This window comes from Hypomesus nipponensis, chromosome 13, assembly GCF_054491055.1.
Source record: "Hypomesus nipponensis isolate SF chromosome 13, ASM5449105v1, whole genome shotgun sequence".
Lineage (NCBI taxonomy): Eukaryota > Metazoa > Chordata > Actinopteri > Osmeriformes > Osmeridae > Hypomesus > Hypomesus nipponensis.
In genome coordinates, this window is record NC_140373.1 from 1,337,973 (window position 1) to 1,350,000 (window position 12,028).

The 12,028-nt window shown below is 46.3% G+C and overlaps 2 protein-coding genes across 14 annotated transcripts in view; both read right to left on the reverse strand.

The window, feature by feature from the left end:
- Window positions 1–325: 325 nt before the first annotated feature.
- On the reverse strand, window positions 326–6,032 carry LOC146259384 (troponin T, slow skeletal muscle-like). 10 transcript variants are annotated; one of them, XM_084669668.1, is made up of 13 exons: window positions 5,957–6,012; window positions 4,266–4,298; window positions 3,855–3,871; window positions 3,684–3,707; window positions 3,469–3,490; window positions 3,005–3,077; window positions 2,785–2,901; window positions 2,234–2,311; window positions 1,815–1,928; window positions 1,520–1,629; window positions 1,053–1,143; window positions 880–920; window positions 326–522 (listed from the first exon to the last, which is right to left on the reverse strand). In XM_084669668.1, exons 2-13 carry the CDS (start codon window positions 4,289–4,291, stop codon window positions 450–452), a joined length of 786 nt encoding a protein of 261 aa, XP_084525794.1. In that variant the 5' UTR covers window positions 4,292–4,298; window positions 5,957–6,012; the 3' UTR covers window positions 326–449. The 10 variants fall into 10 exon arrangements, with proteins under 10 accessions (XP_084525794.1, XP_084525787.1, XP_084525795.1 ...); XM_084669661.1 differs by having other exon boundaries at window positions 3,684–3,871; window positions 5,957–6,032; XM_084669669.1 differs by lacking the exon at window positions 5,957–6,012 and having other exon boundaries at window positions 3,017–3,077; window positions 4,266–4,367.
- Window positions 6,033–9,783: 3,751 nt separating this feature from the next.
- The window catches only part of narf (nuclear prelamin A recognition factor), a 7,194-nt gene continuing 4,949 nt past the window's right edge, over window positions 9,784–12,028 (reverse strand). For all 4 annotated transcript variants that reach the window (XM_084669633.1, XM_084669635.1, XM_084669634.1 and 1 more), the window contains 3 exons: window positions 11,787–11,924; window positions 11,458–11,615; window positions 9,784–11,211 (listed from right to left, as the gene is read on the reverse strand). In XM_084669633.1, coding sequence (XP_084525759.1) covers window positions 10,958–11,211; window positions 11,458–11,615; window positions 11,787–11,924 — 550 coding nt within the window. In that variant the 3' untranslated portion in view covers window positions 9,784–10,957. The remainder of the gene's footprint in view (window positions 11,212–11,457; window positions 11,616–11,786; window positions 11,925–12,028) is intronic.

The window sequence follows — 12,028 nt, forward strand, 5'->3', positions numbered from 1 at the left end:
TACCTTGTTTTATAATGTTGTTTTGAGTTTAGTATGTGAACACTTTTACATTCTCACCTACACCGTTTTGTGTAAAGGTCCTACTTTGGGTCATGATAAAGATATTCTGAACTCGTAAAACCAGGTACAACTGCAGTTCACCCTCCAGGCCACTAGGGTTCAGGCCTAATAATAATGTATTCACTTAGCAAGCCCTTTCTGTTGTAAGCGCCGTACAAGCTGGATTTGAACCTGCAACCTCTTGGTCTGCAGTCAAACGCCTGAGCTTTACCCATCACCTAGGGTTGCAATGACGACAAAAACAAAAGTATTTTAGTCACGACACACAGTACATGTTTTAATGAACACATTAACTGGATCTGTGTTGATCCGTGTTGTGATAAACAGCTCAGATAGCGGTGGTGTGAGGAACAGGGCGATCGCCCGCCTGTGACCCTCCAGGGCTGCTCTCACTTCCAGCGGCCGCCTACCTTGCCCTTCCCATGGCCCTTTCTGCTGTATAGGGAGAGAGGATGAAGAAGGCTGGGGAAGGATGGAAACAGTCATATTCCACACAGCGAGCAGAGCGCGGAGCAGCCACACAACTGAGACACCAGACAAGATGGCCGACGTGATCCTTCAGCGCTGTAGCTACGGACGGTGTTAAATGTTGACCCAATCGCAAGCACACACAAAGCCCTTTTTATATTGTCAAATAACCAATTAAAAACAAACTGATCAGAAACTTATGACCTATACTGCAGCCAACCACAAAGGGCGATCAAGATGGCTTCACTTGTCAAAGCTGTTATAACATTCATTATTTTTACAGTGTATGGTGCAAAGGCAGTCTCAGTAGCATTTCCCTAAGCATCATGTGACCGGGGGGAGTCTACTCACAATTTCTGAGCGTGTTGGATTCTGTTCAGTAGCACGTTGATCTGCAGGGATGAAATGACAATCTCAGACACAGTTATCACAACCTCACGTATGACAACAACCTCAAACAGTTATCTATGATAAAAAACAACTTCAAACAGTTATTAGTGCTAAAACAACATTCTCAGACTCACCTCGTATTTCTGTCTCTTCATCTTCTCTGTCAGTTCAAACTTGTCCGACTCCAGCTGGTAAAGCCACTCCCACATCTCCTGAGCCCTCTCCCTGAAACACACAACACTGCTGAGCCCTCTCCCTGAGACACACAACACTGCTGAGCCCTCTCCCTGAAACACACAACACTGCTGAGCCCTCTCCCTGAAACACACAACACTGCTGAGCCCTCTCCCTGAAACACAACACTGCTGAGCCCTCTCCCTGAAACACACAACACTGCTGAGCCCTCTCCCTGAGACACAACACTGCGGAGCCCTCTCCCTGAGACACAACACTGCTGAGGCCTCAGAACGTCTGCACCATGGACCAGGGGAGGGAGGGAGGGAGGAAGGGAGGATTTGGATGGGTGTCAGTCAGACCCCTGTCAGGGGGATTCACCGTCTGAGGAGATGCAGGAAGGGGGAACAGGTTGCTGCCATCTCACCTCAGCCCGTCCTCCCTCAGGTTGGCGATGGCCAGGGGTCTGTGTCTGTCAGCCAGGGTCTTCTTCTTGATCTCCCTCCCAGTCTGTCTCTTCCCCCTCCTCTGTTCCGCCTTCAGAAACACACAGACACACACACACACAGACACACACACAGTTGTTGGATAAACCCTAATAAAGAGGGTATCTTCAGTAAACACACACAGCCTTCCACAGGACTGGACCTGCAGAGGGCTACAACAGATCTGAACATCGACAGCAGGACTGTGAAACTTGAGGCCTGGATCATGATTCTGACCTTAGCCAAGAAGCCCCCGAAGTGAGCCCCCATGTTGGAGAGCACCTTCTTCTTCTTGGCCTCGTCCTCGGCTCTCTTCTTGGCCTCCTCGTCCTCCTTCCTCTGACGTTCCTCCTGAGAAGCACCGGGGACCAATCAGATCAGCCCACCTCCCCTCACCTCCTCCTCATCAGTCCAGTTGCAACGCAACACATTCATGCTTACATCAACAGCCATGTCGCAGGGCAGGATTTGAACCCGCTTGATCTGCTGGTCAAAAGTTCTACCACCGAGCTCATCCAGTTTTAAACTCGGTCAATTCGGTCAATCCGTGACAAACTTAAGTTGTCTCTGTGGTTAGGTAATTTTCAATTAGTGGTTATCTATAGTGTGAGTGTGTATAGTAGGGTTAGATGGTATTTGGTGATGACTCCAGTTACCGCGATCCTCGTGTGTCGGCTCCGCTCTCTCTCAGCACGTACACGCTGTTGCTCGGCTCTCTCCGCCCGCCGGTTCTCCTGAAATAGTCATCAGACACTTGGAAAACCTCCCTGTTGGCCCACGTCAGTTTATCCCCAATCAGGGAACGTTAATCACAAGCTGATCTCCACATATCTCCACTCCCAAGGCTTTCCAAGTGTCATAGTTCCTGGCATAGCCACCGATAAACAGCAAGATTATTTGTGTGTGTGAGAAAGAGAGAGAGAGAGAGAGAGAGAGAGAGAGAGAGAGAGAAAGAGGAGAGAGAAGAGTGAGATAGAGGAGAGAGAGAGAGAGAGAGAGAGAGAGAGAGAGAGAGAGAGAGAGAGAGAGAGAGAAGAGTGAGATAGAGGAGAGAGAGAGAGAGAGAGAGAGAGAGAGAGAGAGAGAGAGAGAGAGAGAGAGAGAGGAGAGAGAAGAGTGAGATAGAGGAGAGAGACAGAGAAAGACAGACGGAGAGATAGGGGATGATAAAAAAATAATTAAAAAATCTAAAATTATCATAAATTACAATCCTGTCCTTTAGGCTGATTAGCTCCTCCTCCTCCTTCTTCCTCTGATCAAAATGGACGTCAATCAAGGTCTGCAGTTCCAGCTGGTCCTTCTCCATCCTCTTCCTGTGGATGTCCTGCCAGAACAGTCCACACCGGACCAATGTGTTATCTCCACAGGATCACCGCAGTAGCTGGTCATATCCTGAAGTGTGACTGCAAGCAAGGGATCAAACCTACATATAAACTCACATCAAAGTCCACCCGATCTCCTTCAGGGATTTTGGGAGCAGCAAGCTGGGAGACCATGGGCCTGTATGGAAAAATGATAACATTAAAAAAAATGTATATATTTCATTTTATATTTTACATTTTAAATTGTTTTATTTTTTTAGACTGTTAGTTCTTAGGATTATTTTGACTACTGTACTTCTCTACTTTTGATTGAAGATCTGTGTATGTTTATTGTTTGCACCTTCCGGCCACAGTAAATTCTGTGTTTGTATAAACCTACATGGCGAATAAAATCAAATTCTGATTCTAACATGTTTTAACCTCGGAGACACCATGAGCCTGTATGGAAATATGATAACATGTTTTAACCTCAGAGAGCCAACTCTTGATCTCCAATCAAACTTTCTGAGCTGCACCCATCCCCAATGTGACCCAATTTACATGATTATTTGCCTCCTCCCGGAACATACTTGTATTTGGGTCGTTCCTCCTCTTTTGATTATCAGCCAGAGGGAAAAAAAGAAAAGGTCAGAAAACAAGTCATCCTTGCCACACTTAGCCTACCACATCTACCCCTAAACGGGAAATTGAATGTGAGTTTGTTTTACAGTGTTTGTGAGATCAGACGAAGTTGTAGGGTAAGAGGTTGATGGATTTAACAAATGAGATGAAGAGAGAATCTCACCTGTTTCTCCTTCCTCCTCCTCATCTGCAGAGGAAAGCAGGGAAAGAACGAGCAGGGAAAGAACGAGCAGAGAAAGAACGAGCAGGGAAAGAACGAGCAGAGAAAGACACATCTACGCCTACATGTAGTGTTTATTTTTCACACATACATAACCAAAGTATATACCCTTACCATCCTGCTGCCGGTCCCTTGAGAGAAAAATAAATAAAGAGAAAATGTGTAATATATAGCTTATGTATGGACGCTTGAATTTGTTTAGCATTAGCCTAAACTGTTGTATATGTGGAAACATTCCCATGTAACTATGTAGAGCGTGGTAGCTGGTGATTTTAAAATCACCACACATTTTGTAAATTGCCTACACTCCTACAGTTTTAAATTCACATGCACACATCTAGGATATATCTTTCGATGTGTTGTTAACAGAGGAGTTTACAACCAACAGCGAGCGCTAGCAAGCTAGCCACTCCTGAAATACTGTGCTGTAGTTTCATAGTGGTAAATCTAACCCTGATGTAAAGTGTTTGCAGAATAAATTAGTTTTCTGTTGCTAGAGCATCACAGTCTGAGATGGATACTCACTCATGTTCTTCCTCTCTGTCTGACATGGTCACACTGGAGGAGGGGGGAGGAGGCGGGAGGAAGGGGGAGACATGGAGGGAGAGGATGGAGGGAGAGGAGAGAGGGAGACATGGATGAAAGGAGGGAAGGGGGTGAGATGAAGGGAAGGTGGATAGAGGGAGAGAGATAGTAAGAGACAGGTTTTGCTATTCAAACAGCTGATTAAAGACTGCATACAAGCCTTCCTTGTATATCTGCTTTGCATCGTTCACTTCCTACTGTGCACACTCGTCAACAAGCGTGTTGCAAATGAAGTGTGGGTTGTTTAGAGGTTTAGCACTCTCTTCATCTGTGATGAAGGGCCCGGCGAGAGACCGATAGAAATCAAATATGACCTCAGAATGTAACCATATATGCATTGTTGCTATCAGCAGATTGTTTTTTCCAAACAACTGACAGAGAATTCAAACCTGCAACCTCTCAATCTGCTCAGAATGCTTTACCATGGAGATACCTTGGTCAGAGGTACAGGTGACCAAGGGGTGATGACAGAAGATAGGGGCAGGAACCTCCACTAATCAACACCCTGGCTCTGAGAGAGGCTGAGGACTTTTGTAGATAATGAACTATGAATAGAAGAGTAGTATCTGGTTACCCAGGATTAGAATCTGTCTGGCATCGGCTATGGAATTCACCACCCTTACTTTAATTTAGCAGAGAGGGATGAATCTAGAACCATTTACCACCAGCCAAATCAATTATTTTTACCCTTGTAAATAATTTCAACTCTGCCACTTGAACTTTAAGGTGGCCAAACAAGACTGTTTTATTGCAGAATTCTAATCAGGAATCTAATCAGGATTGCCTGATTAGTCCTTTTGGGACTAGAACATGATCATAAAAGTTCTTCCCTATTTCATACATAACTTCACCCAGTGATTAACAAGGAATTCTCCAGGACAGCTGTGTGAAATCCTGTTCAGAATCACACAGGCAGTCAGTCAGATGACTCATTACCAGTGGTATTATTATTATCAGTCCCCCTCCCCCACCACACACACACTAAATCTCCAACTATGAAGACTGAGATCCATGGATCCCCACTGAATGTCTCTCCCCAGCCCCCAGCTGGAGTGCTGCCCAGGGTGTCTGAGGGTGTGACCCTGGCAGGTGAAGGACTGATCCAGCAGAGCCTGTGTCCTGTGCTGCTCCTCTAGAGTCAGAGTTAGGCCTGACCTCAGAGGGGGAGCATGTGGGGTCAACAAACCTGCTCATTTAGAGAAACACTTGACAGATTTTTATTTGTTTTAATATCCTATTGGGACCAAGCAAGTCATTTGTGCCCTCTACAGTTTACATTGGTCTGGGGCTATTAACTTAGCAATTTTTTACCTTAGTATTTATTTATTTAGTCCAACTGAGATAACTTCCTGGAATTTCTTATAATGATAAACGTGTACAACCTCTGAAAGAGCAGGGTAATTCTAGTTAGTTAATTAAGTTAACTTAAAAAACTGTTGTGATATTTACTTGCCTTTAAATATATTAACAAGCCGAACGAAAACTCTTATGTTATGTCAAATGTAAACATAAAACAATACTGGAGGACATAATATTATGTATTCTTATAAACTTTCAGCTACATATATAGTGTATATAATATAACATGCCTAAACACATTCCATACAAACAAAAGAGGAGACTGTTCTTACCTGCTGGAAGTGAAGGATGCCAGTTGAGACGTTGACGAGGAGGAGGTTATATACAGCAAGACACAGGCAGGAGGTTATATACAGCAAGACACAGGGACCAGGGGATGAGTGGGGTGGTACTAGCTGGACAGGGTGGACTAAAGGGCTTAGCTGGTGTGTGTGTGTGTGTGTGTGTGTGTGTGTGTGTGACTAGATGGACAAGGGGGACAGCAGCTTAGTTGGAGGTTTGGGGGGAAGCAAACCTGCCAGCCAGGATAATGAGTCTGGAATCACTGCTGACATCACTGCTGACAGGAGAGATGGATGGACAGGTGGAGGGAGAGAGTGAGATGGAGTGAGAGAAGAGAGAGAGAGAGAGAGAGAGAAGAGAGAGATGGATGGAGAGAAGAGAGAGGGAGAGAGGGGGTAGGGAGAGAAGAGAGAGTGAGATGGAGGGAGAGAAAGGAGGAACAAGAGAAACTGTCCCTGTAAGAAAAAATATAGATGAATGACCTTGAAAAAAGGATGTTGTCTCCTGGTGCGTTGAGATCATGGTCATGTTTTGCATGGTTCTTCAGGAAATAGATTGAGCGAAACAAAAACAACTTGAGTGAAAGTCAGCCGTCTCAGTCTGCTGTGAACACCACAACCCTCACATCCCTCTCTCTCCTCAGGTAAGGTGCATTTACCTTCCCCTATTATCACCTGTGCATTCCTCACACATCTGCTACTTTATCATAGTAGAACACCTAGATGTATCATTTACAGAACACAGAAGATTAAGGTGTGGGTCCAGAATTGTATTAATCACTTAACACTTATATCTTAAATCTTAAACTTTGATCAGTTCAGTCAAACAGTATTGGACATGACTACCAAAGATGTGGACATTTGAGGGGCTTATCTGCCCTAATTTCTTCAAACCCAGTCCACTGCTGTAAGGAGTTATGTGTGTGTGTGTGTGTGTATCTATGTGTGTGTGTATGTATGGTTGTTTGTGTGTGTGTGTCTGTGTGTAGATCAGAGCCATGCAGTGCAGAGTCTCATCTGTTGCCCTGCTCCTTGGTAAGAGTCTTTCAAGTCATCAGTCTAGTCAACACACTTCCTACAACCTTCCAGCCTCTCCAGCTCAGGACAAACTCAGTGATGAGATGAATATGTGTTTGCAGAGTTCTGGGTGCTCTCTGCCTGTGCACTCCATCAGTATCATCTGGTCAATCTTGGTATGACTTGGACTGATGCCCAGAGCTACTGTAGAGAGCACTTTGTTGACCTGGCGACCGTAGACAGCATGGAGGACCTGCAAAACATGTTGAACCAGACAGGTCTTGTCACTGGTTATGTTTGGACAGGACTGATTAGAGACAGGAGTGTCAGCAGCTGGAAGTGGTCTCTTTCAGGCAGTCAGTTCTACAGAGAAGGAGAGACGGAGTACAGGAACTGGGCCCAGCCAGAGCCAATCACAGGCCAGCCCTGCGCTGCACTGGTCAGCAATGAAACAGGAGTTTGGAGAGACTATGCATGTACAAATACTTACTCTTTTGTTTGTTTTAATGGTGGTGAGTTTTTCTATTCACAACAACACATCTTTCAGTTATTGATGAAAGTTTGCTTGCCATTGCCTTATAGAGGAAATAATTGATGCCGAAAAGCACGAATGTCTTAAACTTAAACTTTGTGAGAAAAGTAGTAATTTTATTAATAAGTCGTTTTTCAAATAAATGGTTGGTGATTTCCTTCTATAGGAAACAATTGTGTTTTAAATTATTGAAACATAAAATGTACTAATCAAAGTCAAGGATACCCCTAGGTAAGGATCCTGGCAAGCCAAAGTACATCCTGGTTCTAGAACCAAAAACTTGGAGAGACGCTCAGCTCTACTGCAGACAAAGTTACACAGACCTGGCCAGCATCAGGAACCAGCCTGAAAACATCGAGATACAGCAACTTGTTTTGGGAGAGAATTCATTTGCCATCGTCTGGATCGGTCTGTTCAGAGACTACTGGAAGTGGTCAGACGGGTCTACCTCCTCCTTCAGATACTGGAGGAGTGGCAAACCAGATAATGGCTATGACTGTGCAACATCACAGAGTGTTTATTCATGGAAGTGGGATAATTTCCTGTGTTCTAATTTGGCTTGGTTTGTTTGCCACAATGGTGAGTGAGACTTGGCAGCTGCCAGTGAGGTTTGAACGTGTCAGTGGTGTATTCTAGGTGATGAGCAGGCCTATACTAACAAGGGTTTCCTGTATGTCCTCTATTAAAGAGCAGTGATACATGGTGGGGGACTTGGCAGAGTGACAGTATGCCCTCTACTTCATATTATTACACAACTACAAATCTTAATCTTGATTATTTAGTGGTGAACTACCCTCGTAATATTTATTTTTTTAACTGAATGAATTGTGTTAATAGTGATGAATAGTGTCATAAAGGAGCTGTAACTCGTGTATAAGATATCTTGTCAATCCTGCATTACATGTAACTGTATTTAAGTGATAGTGCATAATGTAATGTACAACTGTGTTGTAACCTCCTCATTCTTACCCCAGGAAGCATCACTAAGAGGTTAATGGGGAAAGTGGAACTGGTTCCTAATTCACCTTCGGACTTAGAGGATCCTGCCATGTTGGACTCCATCTTGCAGCAAGTGAGTGTCTCTCTGTGTGAGGGAAGGCAGTCCTCTGACTGTACATGATGTGTAGTCAAAGTCTCAGTCATTACAACCAGCAGTTACACCCTAGAACCATGTAAGGATTGTTATTACAGTAAGAATACCCTTTACAGATGTAGCTGACAGTGACAGGTTGGTGAAACACACATACTGATCCAAGACCAGTTCAGTGTTCTACAATACACCCCATAATGTGGTGTAACCATGACAGTGTGACTGTGCCCCCAGATGAAGGCAGCTGGGAGGATCCCAGAGCACAGCACGCTGAGATGGAAGAAGCAGAGGGATGGGAAGGTTTTCCACAAGAAGGAGGAGGAGGGAGGAAGAGGAGACACGTGTCATTAACAAGTCACAGCTACTAACTGTTGTTAACTGTCTTTTGTATCTCTGACAGTACCGATGATGATGACATTTAACTATTAGATTCATTCCTTATCACTTCATAGTTTTTGTTCTTATTAATCAGGTGGTGGGGTAACATGAAATGAAGTAAAGCCTACTGATCTTGTAGCCTTGTCTTATCATGTATATATAACAGATACAGCTACATGTTTCAATACCTTGTAATGTTGTGAACTGTCTCTTGTATCTCTGACAGTACTTACGTTGTTGATGACATTTCTGTAACCTGGTGTAATCATATCATTATATGTTTCAATAACTTGTAGTCAAAATGATACATGTTTTTCTCATTTGTCTGTAAAATGTCTAAGATTGTGCTACCAGAAAAGGTTAATGAATAAATTAGTAACTGATTATTAATAATTACGATGGCGGTTAGCGCTTTTACGTAAATAATTGATGTATATAATTATAGCCCCATTGTTACTGTACATTGGCAATCGCACTAGTAACTGCAAAATCACAGATTTACATAAAAAATCAAGAACTTTCTGAACGCATTCTCAGTTCTTACCACTACAGTGGCTAGCTAATTTAGCTAACGTTTGCAAACTGTGGCATTAGCAATTAACAAGGCCTGCAATTGAGTCTTATCACTTTATATACTACATAGAATAATTCCAATGTTGCCTGGGTGCTACGTGGTATGGCTATAGACCTGGTCCATCATCATCCACTGACAACAGGAAGCGCCCCCCAAAGTTACATCTTCTATTCTCTCCCTACTGTGACATGTTGAATCATTAGTGACATTTCAGACGCACACGTGCCTCCCGTTGAAGTTTTTTAATGCTCGACAATGTGTGAAAGCATGCGGCGCAATAATAAAATAAAAAAAACACTTGGTCTTTTGCGACCACAACAACCCACATTAAAATGGTCATAACGAATTAACAATACAAATACACAATGCTCTGTACGGGTTGAGAATAAGCACTTGTGGACGTAGCGTGATCTAAATGTCTCTCTCCCCTGGACGTAGACTGGACACAACAGTGGACTGGTGTGACTGATGCAGCCTGGCAGCAGTTTGAACCTGCACTGTCAACACATCAGCCCACACAAAGCAGTGGATACAAACAAACTTCTTTTGTATTTAACTTTCCAAGTCCACTTCTCTGGCAGAGGAGCCGACCTGAGAGTGTTGAGACGCAGCCGACCTGAGAGTGTTGAGACGCAGCCTCGTGAAGCACAAGGCCAACATGAAGCACATAAGGTAGTATGTTATGAGTTATGACACCATGCATTACATTAACAGTCGCTGCATGACATCCACTATACTGGCAGTCCAGCTGAAACACTTCCTACCTTCTGGATTTCTACAATTTGCTGCAGATAATAGAGAAAGGTCCGCCCCCTAGTGGCTGGTAGGGGTCACAGAAAGAGGACCCTCATCCACTCCCAAGCACTGGTCCTTAAATCCCACAGCTATCAAACCCAGGAAGAGACGGCCATGGAGACAGCGATCCTGCTGGCCCTCTGGGGGTCCTCAGGGGGGGAGGAGAGCGATCCTGCTGGCCCTCTGGGGGTCCTCAGGGGGGGAGGAGAGCGATCCTGCTGGCCCTCGTGGGGGTCCTCAGGGGGGGAGAGAGCGATCCTGCTGGCCCTCTGGGGGTCCTCAGGGGGGAGGAAAGCGATCCTGCTGGCCCTCTGGGGGTCCTCAGGGGGGGAGGAGAGCGATCCTGCTGGCCCTCTGGGGGTCCTCAGGGGGGGAGGAGAGCGATCCTGCTGGCCCTCTAGGGGTCCTCAGGGGGGGAGAGAGCGATCCTGCTGGCCCTCTGGGGGTCCTCAGGGGGGGAGGAAAGCGATCCTGCTGGCCCTCTGGGGGTCCTGTGGCCTGTACCTCACAACGACCCCTGCCTGAATGCAGAGGTGACGTCATCCCCACACCACGCTCCTCTGGTCCCCAGGTCCCACCCTACGGTCCCTCCCCCTGCACCGGTCCTCACCACTGGATGTGAGGGGGCTGTGTGTGGGCCTGGCCAGCCGGCTGCTGGGTGTACTGGGTATGGAGCAGTGCTCTGGCCTGTGGGGAGTCCTGGCCCTCCAGCCAGTCCTGGTACAGGGTGTGGAGGCTGGGGCTGGTCTCTGGGAGGCTGACCGGCAGGCTGCTGTAGGCCTCCTCCATCTGCTGCACCAGGGCCTTGTCCACACGGCCCCCCGCCTCGCCCTCCGCCTGCCCACGACCGCTCACACATCCTGGGGGAACACAGCGGACAGAGAGGGGGGATCGTCACATGTGGTGTGTGTGGTGTGTGTGTGTGTAAGTGTGTGTGTGTGGTGTGTGTGTGTGTGTGTGTGGTGTGTGGTGTGTGGTGTGTGTGTGTGGTGTGTAAGTGTGTGTGTGTGGTGTGTGTGTGTGTGTGGTGTGTGTGTATGGTGTGTGTGTGTGTGTGTGTGGTGTGTAAGTGTGTGTGTGTGTATGTGTGTGTGTGGGCTGGGTACCTCCGGGGCAGGACAGCACCTCCACCAGCTGGTAAGGCAGGCGACCCTTCCTCATGCGGTGAACCAGGGTCTGGATGTTCCTGAAGCCGTACACGGCCGCAAACTGCAGCAGGGCCTCTCCCTCCTGCTCCAGACTCACTTCCTGGAAGTCCCTGTTCCTGCCAATCACAAACAAGCAAGCAAACAAGAACCAGTCAGCTGAGTCGGCAGCTTGTCCTTTCTCCTTGGCTGTGTCTCCCTCAGCCTGCTACCACCATGTCTCTGTGTAACCTGAGGATCTAACAGGGAACCTAGAACCGTCTACGTGGAGGATCTAACAGGTGTTCTACCTGAGGGTCTTGTAGGTGACCTGGTGGACCTCCAGACTGAACAGCTCCTTGGCAGCGTATTTGAAGACGTGCTCCAGGAAGCCCTCAGAGCCTCGGCCCTCGTGTCTGACCATCCCTGTGTCGGCCGCCTCCCCCATGCTGCGCACACACACACACACACACACAACCAGATACACATACACCAGAACACAAACCCACACACTTATCAGAACACAAACACAAACAGAAAAGCTCAAATGTGC

What these genes read in the sequence shown, in the direction of transcription:
- LOC146259384 (XM_084669661.1), bottom strand. Translation starts at nt 3,795, where the DNA reads ATGTGTCTTTCTCTGCTCGTTCTTTCCCTGCTCGTTCTTTCTCTGCTC. An exon ending in GCCGACACACGAGGATCGCG is followed by an intron (nt 1,929 to 2,233) that starts GTAACTGGAGTC and finishes GGTGCTTCTCAG; the next exon opens with GAGGAACGTCAGAGGAAGGA. An exon ending in ATCCAACACGCTCAGAAATT is followed by an intron (nt 523 to 879) that starts GTGAGTAGACTC and finishes ATCCTTCCCCAG; the next exon opens with CCTTCTTCATCCTCTCTCCC.